A 23100-nucleotide genomic window follows, 5' to 3' on the forward strand; every position below is an offset into this window, starting at 1 on the left:
TTTTTCAGAGGCTTCTCATCAGCGGCCTCCTCAGGTGGGGCTGCAAGATGTACAGTCAGATTTGTTGAGGTTCTGAGACCGTGGACGTTCCTCCTTCTTTTTTCTTGTTTGTTTGTTTGTTTTTTCTCCTTCATGTCTTGCCAGTGTTTACTCTTACCAAGTGCTTTGACATTTTAGAGCCCCGAGAAATGAAATCAGTGTTTTCCCTTTCTCTGCAAAACAAAACTCATGGATGTAAGGGTTGATGTTCTACACCGCTTTTTATTTATTTCCTTTTTTTATAGATTTTTTTTTTTCCCCCTCAAAGGGCAACCAAGGTAGGAAGCTGTTAGTTTCACTGGTCGTTGTTAATGTGGAAAGTCTTTCCACTAATCCTGTCAAAGGAAAATGTTAAATCGTTCACTAATGTAGGAAAAATACAGCTTTGTCCCACCCTTCTAATGTTCCAAGCCATCATAGTTGTCACAGAAGAGGATTTTAATAACCACTTGATTAAAAAAAATAAAGTTTCAACCTGTGTAGCTAGTGCAAGACTAGACATGCCTGGTAACCCTTTTAATGATGCTTACTACATGTAGATGTAGTGGAGTATTTCTCAATCTGCTAATGATTTCACATTTTACCTTGTAACTTTGGCTTTTTTGACCTTTTAATTACATTTCCTTGGTTGTGATTTTTGCTGGGGTTTTCTTTGGCTGTTCTTACTCTGGTTAGTGTCTCACTATTGCCTTTCCAGAAGGAGCTGGGACCAGGTTAGGGGTAGCCTGAGGCTGACCCTTCTGTGCCCAAATTGCAAAGTAAGCAAGCTGAATATATTCTGAATTCACTAATAATGATGTCTCTATTGACTATAGAATAGTTCTGTCTGAAAGGGACCCACAACGATCATCTAGTCTATTTGTCCTGGATTTCAAGGGACACTGCTCCTTTGAGGATGCCTTACAAGGGTTAATGTTTTGTTGACCTGAAAGTATAGTGTCCAAAACCTGGATAAATAAATAAATGTTCTATGATCCCTCTTGCTGTAACTTTTTAAATTGGAGTGTCATTCCATTTGCTGAGCAGGGAAATTAAATCCTACTGCAATGTAGGAGCAAGAGGAGAGTGAGCGGTTCTGTTGTCCAAGTTGAGTGAAAGGCAAAAATGTATTGAGGGGGAGAGAACAAAAGTTACCTATTGGTTGGCAATTGCAAAAAGAGAGATGTGAACACTTTTTTTTTTTTTAAGGTCCATTTGTTGTGGTGTTCATTGTATTTGGAACAAATCTTATGGAAACTTGTACCTTTTATTAACTACAGAAGACACTTCAAGCTTATATTATTACATGCATAAAACAAAGTCATGTTGTTTAAAAAGTGGGTGCCATTTCTGTACTGAATTTTCATTAACACTACTACAGCTAGAGTTTGCTTTCTGACAGACCAGCAAAGCTTAATGTCAACAGTTTGCATTTGTTTTCCATTTTAGTGACAGAGATGCTGGTAAACGTGCTGAACATCTGCTCAGATGATGAATTGGGGACAGAGGAAGACGGGTTTGATGGTAAGAGCCTCCTGCCCTTGGTTGAGATTGTTTGCCTTGAAACTACTTTAAAAGTTTATTTACTAACCCTGGGATAATTTTCTGAGTCCTGTATAAGTTCTGTGCTGCTGAAAGCAACTGTTGTGCTAGACGCCAGCGGATTTGCTTACCCCGCATGCTTTGGAAAGCATTAATGGATCTTCTGCCCTATTCAAATTCTTTCCTTGGTCTCACTCTTTTGATTAAAAAAAAATGTATTTCCCTCCATGAAATCTGGGTGGTGTTGTCACGAAGGGGTCAGATGTTGATTTCATGCTTAAGATCCCAGGGGTTCCCACAGAAAGTTTAATTATATCAATGAAATGATCTTGAGCAGGTAAGCTTCCTGCAGAACTCCTTCCAGAACATCAGTACCACAATGTTGGAAGACTTGTTCTTGAAATATTTCATTAGCCACCTCTTTTAATGCACTTGTGTATCTAAAAGGTTTAAGAAGCAATAGAATCGATAAAATTAGATGCCCAAACACAGAAAATGTTCTGACCTGACACTTCTGTTAAAAAGAGAGGAATGGTCACTTCTGTTTTAATTTGTGTTGGCGTTTATATGATGATAAGTTGCCTTGTACCTGTTGTTTTGACTGTAAGCGATACTTTATTTCTTGCAATTTGGGGATTCTTAGCAGTCAGTTTATTTTATAAGACAAATTTTCTGTTAGGCTGTGCAAGAATAAATTGCAGCTCTCCAGAATGTCCCTTCTCAGTTGAGCAAAACTGAAAAAAAATCCCATGCATCCCTAACATTCTTACTATGAATGCTTTCAGTGTTTAAAAAAAAAAAAAAGTATTAAAAATACAGAAATATTACAAAATTTAAAAAGAACCTTGAAAAATCTAGCACTACCTAATATTCTCAAGATGTTTGTAGGTAGAATAAATGAACAGGGAGAATGGAGAACTTTAAAGTGAGACAAATATTTAATGAAGTTGTAATTAATTATTAAACTTCTCTCTCAAAATCTTTATTTTTAATCTTTGGAAGAGGAAGCTAGATCACAGGTTTTGACAAATGTTTTCTTTTGCAATGGAGAAGAAGGGTATGGATGATAGTGCTTTAATTTTACTGTGAAAAGCCAGATGGAATTCCCTGTTCTGCATCCGCCATGGAGTGTGGACGTGAACAATTATCTTGCAGGACTTGGGACAAAGACTGAATTTATTGAAACCAGTAATCAGTGGAGAGAAGAAAACACCTGTTTGAATATTGTGCCCAATTTTTGTCTCATGAAATTTAAATAAGTAGCTACTGTGTAATTAAAGCAGCGTGTGAAACAGTACAGAGCCATACAGTGAGTAAAAACTGTGTCAAATTAAATACAGTAGCAACAAGACCATGTGCTTAAAACCCTTGGCTCAAGAAAGCACTTAAGCGCAGGCTGAAATCCCACCGAATGCGATGCCAAAGCGAAGGCTTTATGGGAAGGATTTTTAAATTAATTCAGCGTTGGCCTAATACCTTCTTGTAAAGTTGTTCTGCAAGCCTCCATTGAGCATCCAGAGGCCAGCGCCTGTAGCCCTTGGCTAACGTTCCAGCGTGCCAGCGTTCGCAAGCCGAAGTTGCAGTTCAGGAGCCCGTTTTCAAAAGCGGGGTCAGGAGTGGGGCGGCGTTCGGGGTCTGCGGGGACGGCATCCCTCTCTGGCTGCAGGGGGTCTCTGCGTCTGTGGCGGTTTTTCTGGGAGGAGGGCGAACCCCCCCACCCTTCCCCATCTCCCCGGGAGTTTGACCAGGGCGCTGCTCCAAACGTGGTGTGTGCAGCGTTGCGGAGAGACGGGCTGGAAATCCTCTGGGCTTGCGTGTGTGTGCGCGCTGCATAAGGAATCACCAAACCGTTCCTGGTACTGTGATGCTAACGCTGTTGTCTAAGTCTGCTTTCAGGGTTTTTTTTTCTGTACGAATGATTTCTCTGTGTAAAACATTCCGTTAAGGAAGACGTTAGAAATGTCGTCTCCTCTAGCATGTGTAGCTAAAACCAGAGCTGGCATACGGTCACGTCTGCTTTCCCGGGTAATCCCCTTAGAGCTGTAAAATGGGATCTGTGGCGCTGGTGCTGCGGCTCGCTGTGGGTGCACGCTGGTACTGCCGGCCCGCTGGAAGCGATGGGCTCGTGGGGGTCGTGCACATGGAAGACGCTGAAGGAGATTGGGGCATAAAAGTAAATTTGAGGGTTGATTTTAAATTTGAAGAGGCTGGTACCTTTAATGATTTCCTGGTGGGTTCTGATTTATTATCTGTACGACAAAGAAAAATCTTCTTCCTCTTGGAGGTAGTTGAGTTACCTTTCTTCTTATTTTTTTTCTCCTTAGAGCCTTGCCTTTTTGGGAGAGAAACTACAAGATGTATTTCATTTGTGTTCTTGATGAAACAGACTGGAATGATTATCAGCTCAAAACTGTTTCTGTAAGGGCTGTATATTGACAGTCTTGTGGAAATGTTGAACCACTACTATTCTTCTTCAATAATTTCTGTACAGCTTCCTTGGAGGACTGCAGAAGTACAGCCCTATTCTCCCACTGACATTTTTCTTTAGCAGTATTTCCCGTAGAAGGAAATGCCTGATAATCTGCAACAGCAGATGAATTTTGTTTGATGGAATGATTCTTTAAAATCATTGCTTATTTTTATATCATCAGTAGCTTTCAGGGCTTGCTGCTGATACCATTTCTCTCCTTGCAGTTTGAACATGCCCTGACCTGGGTTCCCACATGTAATGAGAATGATCCTTCACTATGGTTTGCACTGATCATTCATTTGTTATCTTCTCTTACAGTTTCTTGCCCTCTGTCTTCCCCTCTCACTTCCCCCTTCAAAACAAAGCCCCATCAGTATTGCCTGACCTCACTGCATGGTGTTCTTTTTTCTAAAATTATTATTTTTGGTTCTGAGTCATGCATGTTGCATCTAGCCGTGAGCAGGATGCTCAACAGCATGTATTCCCTTCCCTCCCCCCCTTTTTTTGTTTTGCTTAAGGAGACACATGGGGATCTGATCAATTTGTTGTAGGCAGTTTCTGTGCGTGCTTGCCTGAATAGCAATCGTAGTGCCCTTTGGTTTCACTTGCTTTAAAAATGAGAGGATATGATAGGTCAAGTTTTCTTATTTCTGATAGTTTCCTCTTGCTGTACTTTCTCTTTCCTGTTTGCTGTGGTGCAATATAATCTGATCCAGCAAAAAATGTCTCGGGTTAACGTTAGCTTGTGTGCCGTATGGTTAGTGCATCAAACATACCACTTGGCAACAGGAACTGCAAATACTTCCACCTAGCCAGAATGTAGGGTCCTGGTTTATTAGCGACATTTCTGGCCTCATGCATTTGATTGAAAAAAGTAAGCTGCTAATTAAAAGGCTGCAATAATGTAATAGACAACTTGCCGCAAACGCGCTGCTTGCTTTCTGCGCATCGCTATCGCCATTTGGCGTAAAGACACTCCTAAATCACCTGCATTCATTTTTGTATTGCCTTCAGCACTGTAGCTCACAGCCTTCTCCTGGAGAAGCCGCTGCCACACCGCTAGCCGCAGCACTGCGGCTGCCCCGGTACGGTGCCGTAGTCTGAGCCCAGAGAGACTGACCAAGTCGAACACCTCCCGCCCACCAAAACCGGGATCAGCTGTGGGCAGGGGCGTAGCCACAGGGCCGTGCCACAGCCCCGCGGTGCAACGAGCTGCAGCTGGGGCGAGCCCTGCGCCAGCGAACGCAGGGGCCGATTCCGCCAAAGCAAAGGCCTCCCCAGTAGGTCTCGGTTACCTGCCGATGCCTCGGTCAGGGTATTCGTGATACTACCGGGGCAGATGAGAGAGTCTTAGCTTTTCAATGAGTTAATTTTTAACTAGGAGAGAAATGGAGGGTGTTTCCCACCGGTTTACGCTTGTTCTTCCTCTAAACCGGGCTACCTGCCTGTTCTCTGTGAGTTGGTGGCAGAGCGGCATTTTAATGTGATCTTTTTATTCATTCATTCATTCATTGATTCGGCCAGGTATAGTTGTTTCCAAGCCCAAAGCATTTTTCATGTGAACCACACTACAGCATCTTGGTGTGCTCTGCCTCTGGACCCAGCTATCGGTGTGCGCGAGGTAACCAGCGCCCTCAAAACCACGTCTCGCCCTGCAGGTGTGCCTGGGCACAGGCTGCCGCACTGGTCTTGCCCTCAAAAATAGTGAATTTTCAAATGCAATACCTTGTACCACGGTGGTGGTCGGATTTGATAACTGTAATCTGCTGGACCGTTTGAACAGATGCATGTGTGCGGTAGATAGCGCAGATTTTGGTAGACGTAGCAGACTCGTCTATGGTGGTAAGCTATTCTTTCAGATATCAGACGTAAACAAACTGGAAGAATTATCTTGGTTCCTCGAAGAAAAGAGGTGTCATCAGGCAGGCACTCCCCAGATAAGCTCAGGGGGGGCTGCTTTGGAGAAGCAATTGATCCTTACCAAAGCAGCTGCAATAACGTAGGAGAAAGTATGCATTCAAGGGGTGCTAACACCGAGGCAAAGCTTCACTGCTCGTCTTCTGCCTGCATGTTGGTTTCCTGCAAAACCTACTAACAAAGCTTTAAGCTGAAAAGGTTTGGTTTCCCCCCCACACACCATTGTTCTCAATCTGATTCTTTCCTTTTGGATTTTCCCTGCCTAATTTCTTTCTTTTCTGTTTTTCAGACGTTACTTAAACATTGCGTTTCCATTGATGTTGTCAAATGTTCTGTATTCTTTTTTTATTTTCATTCTACAAACATCACTGATCTTTTTCTTTCCCCCCTCTTTTGGAATTCATAAGAAGATCCCATTCATGCACAGAAGAAAGGTATTCAATAAGTTGGAAGGCTTAAGTTTCATTGATTTTTCCTAATGCTTAATTAGGTAATATATAAAATATTAGGATACCGGTGAGAAATTTGGGGTTGGCTCTTTTACTCAGTATTGTTTTCTAGCTGTTCAATCCTACATCTCAAAATATTTGCAGAGTTTATAGTCTTTTTTTTCATTGTTCTGCTTCTTAATCTGAAGGTCTAAATTACATTTCACATAATTCCTACATATACAGCTTCCAAGACCTGTGTTTGGATACCACAAATCCAAAATCCAATAGAACTTGTTAAATTACTGAAGTAAGATCCAGAGCTTTTATTCTACCTCCCAAATAATTTGTCCACTCCAATTTTAAACTTCGCTGTGTTCATGATGTGTTTTTTAAGTTCCTTCATGCAGGTGGGGTTTGTTTAGATATTGAAAGAAAAATAAAAAACTTAAGAGGATATTGAGCAATGTTTGCAAAGGCTAAAATTAACCCTTTTACCCCTAGTCAGCTCTCAGGTTATGACCTATTTACTTTCGCATAAGTGTATGTTTAAATGTAGCTGAAATAATTCATAAGGATTTGCAGTAATAGTGAATTTCAGAATACTAAACTGGAGTATTCACACTTGAAATGTGAGTCTAAGATTTAAGTGTAAATAGTTAGGAAATCCAAATAGTATATCAGGTTAGTAGTATTCAGTCAAAACTAACAGGGCAACAAAACATTGTGAATATAAGGTGCATTATTTAGCAAATAATGTTTAAAAAAAACCAAATAGGATAAAATAATTACTAATCTTTAAAAAACAGAGCATATTTTAAGGCATTTTCACAGATGTTACAAATTAGGAAATTCAATGAAGACCAAAATCTTTTTAAGTTTGTTTTTAGTAACCTTTCATGTGTATTGATGAGAAACAAAATGCTCCCTTTGAGCCTGTTGTATTTTATTATTAAGTTGTTTTTTTTTTTAACATTCTTACTTTATATTTAAGTATAGGGCATTGTATTTCACTTTAGTCGTAAATTACATTTTGAGTTTTCAGTTCTCAACTCTTCTGGAAGTTAAACAGTTACTGAAAAAGTCAAATATACTTAACAAAATCTACTAGAACAGTATGGGTTTGTAATAAAGAAATAGAGATAGTGACACAGAGAAAAAAAAAAGACAAACTGTGTTTAAGTGCTTTCAGGGTAAAAAAAGGATGAAAACTATGTCTCATGTATCTTCAGAGTGCAATTCAGTGAGATCATAGGAACTGAGGCAAGAATGTACCCTCTCTATTTCCTGAAGAACCCAACTGAATAATTGCTATTTAATTTAAATTTTTCATTAAGCTGTTGTGAATATATTATATTTAATTCAGATACAACTGAATTACAGCTGTTTCTGCCACTCTTTAGTGTCTAAAAGTAGACATTTATGCCTAAGACTTTATATCTGTATATTTTTGTCTTTATATCTTTTGTATCTTTTCTTTAAATTTTCATCTTTACATGTGGGAGATTTGAAGCTATCGTTCTGAGCATATTTTCTTTTAGTTTGAACTTAAAGATACAGGCTCATAATTTCAAGACTGTCTAGGAGGACAATTAGAAATGCTTATAAATTGCGCGTTTAATAGCTGCCCCAAAAGATGGATGCATGCAGAAGTAGCACGTGTGATTGTAAGACATCTAGTTTACGTTCCTAAGCAGACATATGAATGTACCCCAGCACTTAAGCATACAATTATCAACATTTGAGTGTGCAGACTGTGATAGCCGTGGGTACAGACGAGGTGGCTCATGTGGACCGTTTGTACACAGGCTGGTCAGGGACACATGACCCCACAAACAGCTCTGCTACGAGTTTAATTGTAGTTGAGAAATCTGCAGTAGGAAAGGTGACAGTGCCTGGTAGTAGAGCCCCGGTGCTACCATCAGAAGAGAGAGAATCGTAGAACAGTTTGGGTTGGAAGGCACCTTTAAAGGTCATCTAGTCCAACCCCCCTGCAATAAGCAGGGGCATCTTCAACTAGACCATGTTGCTCAGAGCCCTGTCCAACCTGGCCTTGAACATTTCCAGGGATGGGGCATCTACCACCTCTCTGGGCAACCTGTTCCAAGTGGTTCATCACCCTCATTTTGAAAAATTTCTTCCTTACATCTAGTCCGAATCAACCCTCTTTTAGTTTAAAACCATTACCCCTTGTCCTACTGCTACAGGCCCTGCTAAAAAGTCTGTCCCCATCTTTCCTATCAAACTCCCTGTAAGTACTGGAAGACTGCAATGAGGTCTCCCTGGAGCCTTCTCTTCTCCAGGCTGAACAACCCCAACTCTCTCAGCCTGTCCTCATAGCAGAGCTGTTCCATTCCTCTGATTGTTTTTGTGGCCTCCTCTGGACCCACTCCAACAGGTCCATGTCTTTCCTGTGCTGAAGGCTCCAGAGCTGGACGCAGGACTCCAGGTGGGGTCTCACCAGAGTGGAGTAGAGGGGCAGAATCACCTCCCTCAACCTGCTGGCCACGCTGCTTTGGATGCAGCCCAGGACACAGTTGGCCTTCTGGGCTGCGAGTGCACATTGCCGGCTCATGTCCAGCTTTTCACTCACCAGCACCTCCAAGTCCTTCTCAGCAGGGCTGCTTCTCAACCCCAGGCTGTATGGATGCTGGGGGTTGCCCCAGCCCAGGTGCAGGACCCTGCGCTTGGCCTTGTTGATGAATGGAGAAAACTGAAACTGAGAATTATTACAGAGTTGGCTCCGAGAAGTACCCAGCAAATCTGTGTAGCAGCGTTGGACCTTTCCAGCACTGTCCAGAGCGGCTGGGACCTCATGGAGGAGGAGCAGCACGTGAATCAGTGGCTCTCCTGAAGCAGATGGGACTTTTGCCAATTGAGTTCAGCAGAGCCCGCGTCTGTGACGAGCCAGTTGGACTGAAGTTACTTTGCGCTCAAAATACAGCAAAGGCAGGTCTGCACGGCAAGGCCCCGTGGCTTGTCTTCTGCAGCTTTTCACCTCTTGCATCCATCACCCACATTCAGCAACACCTTGGTCCTCTGCCTGGTGCTCAGCCGCTGCCTCAGCTCCCTGGGGCTGTCCCCTCTGCTGCCATAACCAGCGCTCTCATTTTTGGCCCTTTTTGCTATTTTAACTTCCATGATGGACTCCACTCTATAAAATGGATCGATTGGCTAGGAACTGAAAACAGACATTTTCATTTTTGTCCTTGAATTCTGGAGCAGCAAAGAAGGAAGCGTTACCTTGGTATAGTGATTTTCAGGTTGCGCTCTTGAACCTCTGGGGCAGTAGTTGCCAGGCAGCGTCCACATGAGCCGAGGTTACCCATCATTCAGAAACCTTTGGGAGAAGTCTTCATGCTGTATGTGGTTATGACTGTGATAATTAAGTGAAACTGGTTTACTGAGTATAACATGGCATTTTCTTGGGGACGTGAGGGGTTCTTCTTAAAAGAAATTCCTCCTCCTGATAACTTAGTACTATTTACTTTTCCCATTCAGGTGGTTCTCTCTTGGATGCACAGATAATATTCTAGGTTTTGATGATATCCCAGTAACATGTTCACATGCAAATTTAGCTAAACTGTAGTCTCTGTTCTAGTATATGGGTTTTTTTAAAGGCAGATTATTGTGCGAGTTCACAAATTTCAAAGTAATTATAGTTTTGAGTTTTCCATAGCAGTGATGAGAAGGAAATTGCATCTATGGAACTCTCCTAACCACTGCTGGCCAGCACAATCCCTACCATTTCATGCTAGTTTTCAGGACTCTGTCTTTAAGTTTTATAACCATTTAAATACTTTTTAACTAGGTATAGGAAAACCCTAACTGGACCCTCTTGGCCAATCGCTTTTTTTTAGAAAACTAAGTGAAACTTGATTATTTTTCACTTAAAATGATAAGATTATGAAATACACTTTAGCTCTGTTGTTTAACTTTTAACTCATGTTTTTGGGAACTGTTTGTATTGAGTATCTTTTTGGAATTTTGTCTATTTCCTACAAAAATAGGAAAATTTTGAAAACAAAAATTTTGAAAACAAAAGAGTATGGTCTCTGAAAATGTTTTTGAAATGGAAAATTAGCTTGCATTGATGGAAAAAATGCAGCTTTAATAAGCAGCAGGAAAAGGATCACATCTCTAAAGGTACTAATAACTAGATTGTTCAAAGTGATCAGTCTTGAGCTGTAAATAACAAAAAAACCCAATATTTTCAGTTTTGACTACAAATGTGGCTTAGTTTGGCAAACCGTGGCATTAATATGGTGTTTCTTGTATTTAGAGTTCAGAATAGTGATGTATTGTTTACAAATCCCTGTAACTGTTTTTAATGCGTTTTCCATAGGAGCAACAGCTGCTGCTCGAAAGGAGGTTATAAGGAACAAGATAAGAGCAATAGGAAAAATGGCTAGAGTTTTCTCTGTGTTAAGGTAAGGTTTTGTGCTGTTTCAGATTTTTTTGATGTTAAAGGACATCTTTGAATGATTACTTAGAGTACTTTTAATCAGACAGCAAATTTGATATTTTACTATACCACCCAACTGAGTTTTACTGGAACCTTTTAAAGATTGTTTTAATCATACAATGCTACTGTTTATTATGGCTCTGAGTAATATTCTTCCTGAGGGCTTTTGCTGAACACAAAACAGACAAACAGAAGACATCAGCAAAGAAAATTGCAATTACCCTTTTTTTTTTAAAGACTTTTGCTCACCAAGTGTACTAATTAACTCTTAGCCACTGTGAGGCAAGAGTTAAATGTGGAGAAAGGGTATGTTGCACATCATGTCTCATTAAAAGGGAATCCAACTGTTCCACTTTGTCACCCACAGTTGTTGCTATAGCTGTGAGTAAAGATGATTAAGGATGAAAGCTTTAGGTTCATTTAACTAAAAATCTAGGAAATCATTGTGCAGACAACAGCACCTCTTTACCTTGGGCTGCACTCCCCCAAACACAGGAACATGAGCAACTAATTGCTTCCCAATGTTTAGAACTCTCCATTTGATGTCTCTGAGCAGAAGAGAAAACATGCTGTACTGTGCTGGGCTGAGGTCTAAATATAGAAAATACAGTTCTTTCTCCCTTTCAGCAGAGGGTTTCTTACAAAACTGGATGTTGCTCTGCTGTAGTCAGTTTATGGCTATTATGGTTAGTACAAAATCAAGGGATTTTTAAAAAATGTGTTGGTATGATTGATATAAAAAAAAGAAAATAAAAATAGTTAATTGAAGAATACACTCTTAATTTCACATTAAACTCTCAAACTTGCTTCATTTGAGACTATTCTGCAGCAGGCAAGCGGTGGGCTGGTTGTCAGTGGGGCTTCAGGTGGACACAGCAGTTCGCCCACGCGTTGCGGATTGCAGCAGCATAGCTTTAAATAGCGTACTGAGATGGAGGACTTTGTACTTGGGGTTCCCAAAGTGTTCTATGTGAATTACTAGTGATGCACAAGCTACTTCAAAGTGGCAAAAGAGAAGTTGACATCATGCCTTTTCCCTAAGCAAGATGGAAGAGCAATCAAATATTTCCACCTGCTCCCCTGTACCAAGTCTGGCAGAGAGCCTGGAGCTGACATTGCCACCACCTTCATAAAACAGCATGATTATTTTTCTCTGATGATAGTGGAGCAAACAAAGTTTGGGAAACCTGGCTTCCTCCCATAACCTTGAACTGCAGCTTCGGGATCCCCTGTATTTTGTTGTGGAGCACCTTTTGAAATACAGGATTAATTCAACAGAAATGTGGACTACAATATGCAGAAGGACCTGAAATTGAATTTTGAATATTGTTCAGCTGATATATTTTGTTTTGATAACTTGTAGATGGTTGACATCACCTATATGTCAAAGGCTTTTTCGAAGGGAGCTATAGGGCAGAAACTTTTCAGTGGTTTCGGGGATGGAAGAAGGGTACAGGATAATTCTTGCATGTGCCCTGTCTAAAATGATATGCACAAGCCTCATAGCTTAGGGTTTTAGCACCGTTTGAAACTTTGAGCCCTCTTAAATTATTTCACAAAAAAACGCATTTTAAGGCACTGATGGAAATCAGTCTCGATCTTTCCCTGAAAAGCAGTCAAATTCATCTCAAGAGTTGTTCATGAGACAATCTTTTACCCCTATCACATGCATCCAAAAATCTCCAGAAGACCAGAATAGACTCTATCTGGTAGAGGAGAAGCCAGTGGTTCACTGACTGAAGCTGCTGAGCCTTTTGCAGTTCTTGGTTACTGATTGACTGTAAAACTTTGCAGAAAGGACTGAAGATGAAGAGTATATTTGTTCTCCCTTATCTTTAACCAGCAAATACAGCGCATCCTTACTGTGGTCGGAGGTGTAATCCGCAAATGAACAGGTACCTCCAATGGGCATTTTTGCTGACCAGGGTTCCAGGGGATGAGTGACGTTTCATCCCAGCCACCATTGCACCCCCAGCAGTACCTTTTCTTCTCTTTTTCTTGGAAAAGTTGTTTTTCCTCAGCTAGGTGCCAGGCTTCTAGACAGCAAAGATTACACGAGGTGAATCTTGCAGATACTGTTCCTATAGAATTGCCTGGGTTATTTTTTCTGTCTTGCCAGCACAATTCACATTTAACGCACAAGTGTCTGATGGCTGTGTAGAACCTTGCAAAGACTGTGGTGACACCATCATCTAAACCAGCCTATTTCAGAAACCTTTGAAGTTCCTGTTTGAATCATTGCTGGTTTATGAAACCTATTTCACTAATTCTTGAAAAATGTTTCCAAACAATCAGCACCTTATGTGACCACCTTCGAAGGACGCAGTCAAATGTCTCTTCTCCGAGCCGGAGTGGCCACTTTCCTCAAGGATGTAACCTGAATGTGAGACAGATCGTTTCAGCCACTTTACTCTCAAAATTAGATCTCAAAGTAATGTTGTATTGAGTTTCAAAGGTTATAAATGAGCTTTGCCGAGAATAGCCATCACAGAAATATTGGCTTAAGCTCAGTGAAAGTTCTCATGATTCCCTGTCATTGCCTCTCTGTGACTTTCTCAAGTCTGACTTTTGTTTGGGTGTATTTAGACAGGAGGGAGGTAAATAAAATATTTAACCAGTTTATTTTCCTTTTTTTAAAATGGAAGTAAAGGATATCAAATAGAAAATAGGAACACTGAAGGCTAAAAAAATCTCAAAATTTGTGATACAGAGAGTTCTTGGGAACATGTGGTTTAAAGATAACAAAAATACAGTGAATAAACTTATCCTATGAAGGTGAAGCTTAAAGTCTCATTGCGGTTTAATAAAAAACCAAAAGAGACATGAAAAGGGCTGAATTGAAAATGCAGATTATGCATTTGCTGGCAGAGGCAAATAATCAAGAGAAAGCAAAAATTTTGGTGTGTACCTCTTGATGATGAAAGTACTGTGTAAATTGTGGAAATATTTTGCTGTTGCATTAGTTCTAATTGCTTAGGAAACTTGCAAGGAAAACAGTCACAATTTGATTTTTACTATTATAGAAAGAAAACTGTGTACAAGGAGAATAATTTTCAAACTAAAAGTAGATCTTGAAGAGTATATGTAGTAGGTAACAAGAGTTGTTTGAAATATGTGAGTAATTCAGGGCACGTAGGTCTCAAGAAAATTGTAAGTAGTAGAATTGCTGAGAGACAGTTTTGATAGACAAAACCACATTATCCTCAAGTGAATGTGGAACTAAATTCTGTCTTTTTGTGCTTCCTTCAGCTTAATGTCGTTATATATTTCAAAGTAAAGCACTTCAAAATAGGTTTCTCTAAAAGAATTGGGGTCAATTTTGCTGCTGAGAAAGTATGTCATCATAGACAGCATTACAGTACTCATAGAAGGCTGTATTTAACGGCTTGCCTAGATAAAGCTGTTGTGTTCCTCTCACCGTATATTATAGACTATATGTGTTTGAAGACCGTCAAAACATATTTAGGTTTCCTAAAACATTTTTCTTGAGTCCACCATCACTTCTAGCATACAAAACTATTCAGAACAGTGCTAGTAAGGGTGGAAGTGCTTATTAATTTTAATGAGCTTTTAGCTGCTTTTCTTTTAAACGTCTGATGATCATGAATAAATAATGCACCTGACTGCTAGCATAGACAAAAGCAAAACAATTTAAGTTGATTTGGGACCACATGGTATAAGACACTTAAACGCATTGTTGGCAATAACTGCTCCTCTGATCCTCTTCCTATCAAGTTTGCAGTTTTATGTGTATATTTTTTTTTATTTATTTATTTTCAAATGTATGTCATACATTGTTTTGTAGATGCAGGTTATAGTATTAACTATAGTGGGAGTGTGTGTACGGTGTGGTGCAAAGGTGAGCGACTCACATAGCAGTAGGGGGAACTGCACTGGTTAACTGGTGCTGGTGTTATCACTGGATTCAGTCTGTGCCGGTAAGGAGATTGGAGATAACCAAATCATTGCAGGGCAGGTATAGCTTAAGGTGTTTAAAACGTGTTCTGTGTTTAAAAAATGGACAATTATTTACTTTTGGGTTGTGTTTTTTTCCTTCTGCAGAGAAGAGAGTGAAAGTGTGCTGACACTGAAAGGTTTGACTCCAACAGGAATGCTGCCCAGTGGTGTGCTCTCTGGAGGAAAACAAACACTGCAAAGCGGTAAGCATGTTTGCCTGTGTGTGTCATTGTGTATAAAAAAACCAATCGGTTTTCAACTGCAGAACCCAAGAAAAATAACCACAGTCTTCTCAGAAAAAACAAAGGACAGACTAAGACAGGCGGCTTGTTGTACTGGAGCATTTGTGAGCAGTTCATGTAAGGCCACTTCTCAAGACTTGCTACGTACCACTGATTTTCAGAGAAAGAGGGGGGGAAAAAGTCCCTGAAAATCAACTGTTCAGAATGGTGGATCAGCACTGCATGTGAAGTGCGCTCTTTCCACAGTTTACAGCATCTTTTTGGGCTCTTTCAAGAGCAGCCTTTGATACACAGAGAACTGAAGGTTCAGCTTAGATAATGACACTCAAACTCTTATTTTATCTGATTTGTTCTTAGAGAATCACCAATGGAAAATAGCTCTAGAATTAGGTTTTCTCTCCTAGCAATTCTAGGTGACAGCATGAGAACAATTTCGCTCTGATTTAAGCCCAAGTGAAGGGAGGCTCTTCAAACCACCGCACTTGCCTTGTAGACAAACGCAGATTGACAGTTCAGTTTTATACCAAGTGCTTCTTGTTACAGGAAATCTGTAAGTCTATAGTAGGGCTGCCTTTGATGAAATATTCCTTTTGGAATAAGGAGCTGCAAAGCATTTAATTTACTACTGTAAGCTCTCCTTTTACTCTGTGTGTATTGCTGCAGAGTATATTGCAGGCACACAAGAATGTGTCTCGCTTATTGAAGATCTGTTGGTGGTAGATGTAAGAAATAGAAATGCTTTATAACCTTAATACAGTCTCAGCCTCTTGTTTTCCTGTTTCCTTCCTGGAGCATTTTTTCTCTGTATTTTTCCCTTTACTGTCTCTGTTACCTAGAAGATCCAGGTATACGGTGGTAAACCTTCTTTTCCCCTTTTTTCCCTTCCTTTTTTAGGTTTTGGTGACTTGTGTGTTACAGACATAGTAACGTTCTGCTTTGAAAATGCTGCAATATGATTCCATAGGATGCCTTTCTTAATGGGGTTGTGGTCTTTACCTAGGCTTTTCTCCGTATAGTTGCTTTACATTTGTCAGAAAATTTGGTCCAAGGAAACTGCTATTGTTGCCCTGGCAAAATAGTAGGAATTGAAATGAATTTGAGAAAATTGTCTGAATTGTTCTTACAAAGGCTAAAAGGAAAATCTCCTCATACTGCAGTATTCTGGCTTAGTAAAACATTACTATATACAAGCTTCTGTGTTACTTAACATATAGTACCCCATTCGCCAAATAATCTGAAGTTTACATAGTTTCTGTTAAGCACACATTCATATTACCATATGTTTTAACAGAAAATATGAGTAGTATGTTCTGTTGTGGAACTATACATTTTAGTCATAATTTTTTTCCTAATGTGTCAGTGCTGGTTTGGATCTCGTTATTCATTTTAATTTCTCATTCTAGTTTATCGTGTTTCCTTTTCTTTTAAGTCTGCATTAATTTTGTTCCTTGATTTTTGGTGTCTCTTGCTCTGTAGCTTTGAGAGGCATAGGCTTACCTTGGTGCATGTGGGTTAGCTCCTCATTTCCCCATGCAGCAAGATAATAGTATACATCTCTTAGTATTTATCTCAATCCATATTTAACAACCTAACTACAAACAAAAAATTGTTTGGATTATATGGAGGATGAAAAAAGCTTTTACATAGAGGAAAATAAGACCAAAAAGAAGAGAGGAATTCCTAAAAGCTTGGCTGCTTGAGCTATTCTCTAAACCAGAGTAGTTCTTGAAAATCAAAATTTCTTTTTAAATATTTGAGCTGTACCATTGCTATATTGGATTGCATTTGCTGATTTGCATCAGCTTCTAAATCTCTGACCGTAGAAGTAAATTCGTACCAAAGCTAATGGGTAGAATTCAAATGAAATTATGTCTTTAAGAACAATGAATGGTTTCAAAACAGTGGTAATTCGTAAACACTGCAGCAACCTCCCGATTATAAACTTTTCTCCCTCTGACCAGGCTTTGCAATTCTGGAGGTCCAACAGCTTTCAGTCTTGTATCTATGTCCATTGATTGAAACAAAATATTAGAAGAACGCTGTTTTCAGAGACCAGGTTGACAAAAAGGACGTTTGCAGCTGGAGCAGACCGGGCGAGATTGCAAGCAAAGGCACAGCTGTCTGAGCAAACTCTGTCCCGTGCTGTGGGGAGGTTTCTTTTAGTCAGGCAAGAGAAAAAAAACATTCTGAGAAGTTGTGTATGTGGCTCTTTTACCTTGTACTGGCAGCTAATACTTTTCAAGCTGATCTTGTAATTGGTATGAATTTTGTGTGATGGCTTTATGCCATTTTTCATTCTCTTTGACAGGGCAAATCAAACTGCTTTTATTCAAAGCTGGGAGAATTATACAATGACCTTTTCAGGTCAGATGTGCAATATGGAAGACATTTTCATTTTGTAGTTCTTTCGAGTCAAAAGAAAACTACTCAAATGTGTCTTTAAAAACTTTTAGTTTGTGAAACTTCTGCTTCAGAACAAACTATAGCTTAATTCAATCTGCGAGTTACTGTTTTTGTGTAAGCATTTCTGTGTATGTCTGTTTTGCCAAAATCCAGCACTTACCGTAACATTAGTGTTGTAGCTCCTTTGCTATTCACTGACTTGTTCTTAGAGTTAAAACCCTCTGCTCATTTTTCTCATTCGTTTTGCTACCCCTTTCTTCTCTTCAGCTACTGTTGAGGCTATTGAGGCTGATGAAGGTAAATTGGCCAGTCCCCTTTCTGTTGGTGCCACAACAGATAAGGGCTCTGCTGGGTGTATTCATTTTGCTGTAGCTTGTACAGATTGTGTGGGTGTTGGGCTAACAATTGTGGCTCGGTATTAATCAAAATGTAATTGCTTTAAAGGGGAAAATGTTTTTTGGTGGTTTTTTTCCGTTGCTGCTGTCGTGGTGGGTTTTTTTTTTTTTTTTCTCCTTTCTGAAAGTTACAATCACGTTGGAATTGCTGTATGTTGAACTGAGCACTGAGTAATGCCACAGGAGGAGATCAGGGGACTTGGATTTCACGGGACATAACTCGGCAGCAGCTCATAAATGCTCTGTGACACATAGCGCAAAAGCCGTGCGCTTGTCTCGCCTCAAACCATCCTCAGCCATCTCTGGTCAAGGAAAAAACGCAGCTTTTTATAAATATTTTCTGGTTTTGTTGGGTTTTTTCCCTTTTTCTTTTTTGCTTCAGTTTGTTTCCTTTCTTTTAGGTCACTAGTAAAGAAATTTTATTGGTCTTTTGTTACACTTCAGCATGTTTCTGTTTCTCTTTAAAAGTAAAACAACATGAGACATTTGTCTGCCAGATGTCGGCTTCCTCTGGTAGTGGCAGTTTACACACTGGATATTTACATTAGAGCAACCATTAACACCAGCACCATTTTAGCTACAAATATAAAGTGACTGGCTGCCTTGGAAGATTACTGAACGTTTGGTATCGAAAACTATGGTGCTTTATTGACAGACCTATAATTTAACCCGTAAGCAATTTTTAGTGCTACAGTTAAAACCTAAGTAAACATGTATTGCAACGTAGATGCGCAATATTCATTCAGCATTATGAAGTTTTGGAAGAAGAATTTTCAGAATTCCCCTTTAAAACAAAATTTTTCAGTTGTATTTTGTTCTTGCCCCTCTCAAATTTTCTGTGGGTTTTTTTTTTTAGTTAATTAAAAAAAAATAAAATCTGATGATTGCTGTCCGGTGGTAAGATGTGCCCTTTTGGCCAGTTGAATTTGTTTTTTATTTTTGTAAAGCAGTGAACAAAATTACAGAACAAGCAAGTAAGAGAAAATACAACTGCTTTCTAAATAGCAGTGAGTAAGCTGCTATTTATGTTGGAATTATCTATTCCTATCGGCAATCTCTAATCTGCAGTGTGCATTCTCGTTGACAGTTTGGCTGTTTTCTGTGATTTTCTGTGACTATGTGTTGTGTTTTTAGTATACTCTCAATGTAAACTGCTAATACTCGTTGTCTGACCAGCAACTACAGCAGAGCACCTTCCTCAGTATTACAGACGATAACGTGTCTGCTTGAAACACAGTCGATTGAACGTGCCCCCAGTCCAGCAATATGCACCCTTCAAGTTAATTCTGGATTTGCCATCCTCGCTAGTTAGACACCGTAACCGTAGTCGTTAACGACTAGTCTACGTAGACGAAGCTAACGGTGGAGAAAATGGTTCGTCCTTTCCCAATTGTCCCTCTGCAGTTTGATTCAGGGCCCGGTGACACAGCGGGGCTGTGCTACTGGCAAGCTCCAGGACACAGCCAGTGTTTCAGCTTCAACGTGGCCATCCGTTAAACTATTGCTTTAAGGGATTGGCCTGGGTGCTTGTTAGACATCTTCATTTTTGTGGTAGAAGATAAAGAACAACAACAACAAAAAAACCACCACAAAAATCAAAACCAAAACAAAACAAAAAACACCAAACCTTGAAAAAACTCACTGTAGGGCCTGTTCTGTTTTTCACTGCTCCATCCCTGCTCACTTGACTAATCGCCACTATGCTGTTGTTGTTTTTCTGAGTTGAAATATAATACATGTTAAAACCCATGCACTTCACGAAGTCCCAATATAATGTTTGTGAAACTGGCTAAGGAACTAAATCCTGAGGCAAACAGGATCTATCCATTTTCACAGGAACGGTTGATAAAAATATCAGCATGAAAACGCTTTCCTCGCTCCCCCTGCAAAATGCAAAGAGTGGTAGATTGGTACCAGGGATGTTCTGGGGTTTTGGGTATGTTTGCTTTATTTTTTTGTTAACAGAAGTTACCAGCTTGTCCAGAGTCGGGACTGCATATTGGAAGGAGAGCAGGAGTACTTCGGGGTAAAGAGAAGATAAAGGGAGGGAAGGAATATTGAATTTGATCTTTGAAACTCCCCTACCATTTTCTCCCCAGGGAGTTGGCAGTTTCCTGGTACTAACACACCATTTCTGCTCTATGGCATGTTAAGATAGTCATAGCAAAAGTGCCAGTTCTGGAAGTGCAGTGCATTGATTTGGCGCAGATGAGAGGAAAGCACGCAGAAGGCTGTGACAAATTATCTATGGAGCTGTGACTGCTGTTTGCCTACGGTGCTTTTTTTCTCTTTTGCTTTAAATCTAAAGACCTTCACCTCTTCAATTAAAGACAGAAGAAAAAAAAAAAACAAACAAAAAAACCCCAAAATCACACTCTACAAATACATTCCCCAGCCTGTGGCTGCCTTCTGAGGTCGGTGTGGCCTCACCAGTGTCGCCGCTGAAGGTCAAAAGTCCTCAGGTTCAGTTGGAACTTTGCTCCTTTGTCAGTGCGTTTCCAAAGTTAAATGGTACGGATGTGCCAAAATGATGGTATCCCTGCCGCGTTGCACGGCGTTACCGCTGCTTGACTCAAGCTGCTTCCTAGAAGTCCAGGGAGGTGTCGGGGAGGGTAAGTGCCCCGAGTGATGGACTAGCAGCTCGCCTGTGTTGAGAGCATAAGGCCCCAGATCTCCCACTGCTTTCACGTATATTCCCCTGACTGGCCTCACCATCGCCATCGGTAACTGGCCAGCGCGTTTTCCCTTGGTCTTTGAAAGTCAAGTGGGAGTTTTGCCTGATTAAGGGTGTTACGGCGAGGCATGATGTCTTTAAGGCTGTAAATGACGACAACAAATGCTAGCTCACCGGCTCACGGCTGTGCCCTAAGCATGGTTCCTAATTGCAAACTGTAGTTTCATGTCAGCTTCTTGGCATTTTAAGCTGAACCCCAGTGGACAACAAAATATTGGAAGTTGCTGGGGAAAAAAAAAAAAAGTTGTGTTGCAAGAGACGGTGGTGGTTATCCCCCAGCTCTTTCTGAGTACGGTAAGGAGTCGGTCGTGTTGTCAGATCTTCTCGTTGCCGCCTTCGCAAAGAAGGACTTTCGCACTCATTGCTAAGTTGGGGGAAAAGCTGCCGGGAGTTTTACCTTGCTAATTTTACTTTTTAATAATCCTTTATTTAGCTATCAAAGGATTTTCACCCCAGCATAAGATCACTAGCTTCGAAGAGGCCAAAGGCTTAGATCGAATTAATGAGCGAATGCCTCCGCGCAGAGACGTGCCATCCGATGCCAACCTTAACTCCATCAACAAGGCAATCTCCACAGAGACTAATGGCACGGACAGCAACGGCAGCAATAGCAGCAATATTCAGTGACGGCTGCCTGGGAGGGGGGCTGAGCTGCGGGGTGCGATGGGGTTGCTGCGCATCAGCAGTGGGATGTTCTTGCCTCTGATAATAGCTTACTTGCTCTGGGGGCCAGGTGTTGGATTCAGTTTACAAAAATCATCTACGAAGAGATCGTCAACTTTAATTTGGGGGGGGGGGGGAGGAGAGACACCTCCTTTGGATATGCCTTTAAAATGCTTGTAGAAAAATGAAAGCTCGTGCTGGTATATATTGCAAAGTTAGGGGAATGAACATGTTTTCCTACTGCATTGGGAACGTCTAGATATGTTACTGAAAGGCCTTTTATTATGTTACTGGACATGAAAACTTTGTTTAATTTCTTACTAACTATTGTACGTTTACAGTTGCAGCACTAAACATGGACAACATCGAAACATTTTTACAAACTAAATAAGGACTATTTATTGATAATGTTTTGCTACTCTTGTCAGACAATGGCTATGAAATAAATTAGGCAGTCTTTAAAAATATAGAGGGGAAAAAAAGAAAAAAAAAAAGAGAATGTTGGAAATTTGTTTAAAATGCCAAAAAAAAAAAAAGATAGAGAGAGAGAGTGAGAGAGCGAGAGAGAGCGACAGTTTAATTTTGTACAGATTATGCTTACCTCAGGTTTCTTTAGTGTGCTTCAATGCCCTTCTTTAAATATAACACTTATCTTACTAATTTGGCAGCAATTATCCTTTTCTTTGTTTAAAAAAAACTGGAATAATGATAACATTTATCTTTTTTTTGCTGTTTATATTTAGGGGGGTTTGGTTTGGGGGATTTTCTGGGTTTTTTTGGTAAATCAAGTCTTGGTTGTGGCTTGCTGAATTTAAATATTTATGAGTGGTGCATTTTTAAGTATAGTGAACAAGACACCATATTAAGTGCAGTGAAAAGCATCTATATTCTGTAAAAATCTGCCTATGCATGTTTTTTAAGAAAAAATGGCTGTATAGGCCTGTATGGGACTGTAATGCGCTTAGTGGTCTGACTTATACTGGAAATGTATGTATACTGGCGTACTTTATATTCTCTAAAAAAAATGCTTAATGCCTTTGAAATTTTGTAATCAAAAAAAAGCTTTGAAAAATCTAAGGGGAGAGTATTCTTAAAGTTTTTAACATAAGCTTGTCAGTGCACATATAGATGGGTAGCATGTTTAGCAAACCTTGTGAAATTTAAATAAGTTTGTAGTTACATGTGAAATTCTAAATGCATGATAACTGTTAATGTCATAATGGTTTAGTCATTTTGTTCTGTTCTGTCATGTGCCACGAAATGTGTAATTTTTTCACTTTTTTCCCTTTGTATATCAGTTACGGGTTTCAACTGGTTCATTCTAAAAAAGAAAAAGAAACAAAACAAAACAGTCCATTGATATTTTTTAACAATTGTATAAGTGCCCAAGTAATTCACTACAGCCTACAGCCTTGCCTTTGTAATTTGACTTCGAAATGTTGGCAATCAAAGCATGCACTTGTAACAATGAAAGAAGCATTTTATATTACTACTCAATAAAAATGTGCATGAACTTAAGCGCTCTTCCCTTTCTTGCTGGCTCAGTCGCAGAAGTGCCCGCAGGCACACGTGCGGGTGCGCTCGTTGCTCTCTCTTGCTTTGGACAGGAGAAGACCGTCGGTGTAAGAGAAGAATGACTCGTTTCACGATTCAAGGTCAGTTCTATGCTAAGAAAAAAAATTCAGTTATTACCCAACTGTTTTTTGCTAGGGAACGTCTGCAGTCTTCCCCCAGGTTCTGGTGAGAAAGTTGGGTTTTCACTAAAATGAGTAGAATGTAGCCCACAAATAGAGGGCGGAAGAAAACGTGCCCTCTGTGCGCTTTCCCTGCCTCATCTGGAGCGCTTGAAAAGGTCAATTAGTATCA

The 23100-nt window shown here is 40.1% G+C and overlaps 1 protein-coding gene across 4 annotated transcripts in view; it reads left to right on the forward strand.

Annotated features, from left to right (window-relative positions):
- The window catches only part of PPP3CA (protein phosphatase 3 catalytic subunit alpha), a gene marked incomplete at both ends in the record, with an annotated part of 194898 nt that extends 173700 nt beyond the window's left edge, over positions 1-21198 (forward strand). For 2 of the 4 annotated variants that reach the window (XM_081999452.1, XM_081999453.1), the window contains 4 exons: positions 1468-1542; positions 10721-10805; positions 14903-15000; positions 21005-21198. In XM_081999452.1, the coding sequence (XP_081855578.1) occupies positions 1468-1542; positions 10721-10805; positions 14903-15000; positions 21005-21198 (452 nt within the window). Of the gene's footprint in view, positions 1-1467; positions 1543-6354; positions 6382-10720; positions 10806-14902; positions 15001-17709; positions 17740-21004 lie in introns of all 4 variants that reach the window. The other 2 variants (XM_081999450.1, XM_081999451.1) reach the window with 2 other exon arrangements.
- Between the last annotated feature and the right edge of the window lie 1902 nt (positions 21199-23100).

Source organism: Phaethon aethereus, assembly GCF_964289735.1.
Source record: "Phaethon aethereus genome assembly, chromosome: 4".
NCBI lineage: Eukaryota > Metazoa > Chordata > Aves > Phaethontiformes > Phaethontidae > Phaethon > Phaethon aethereus.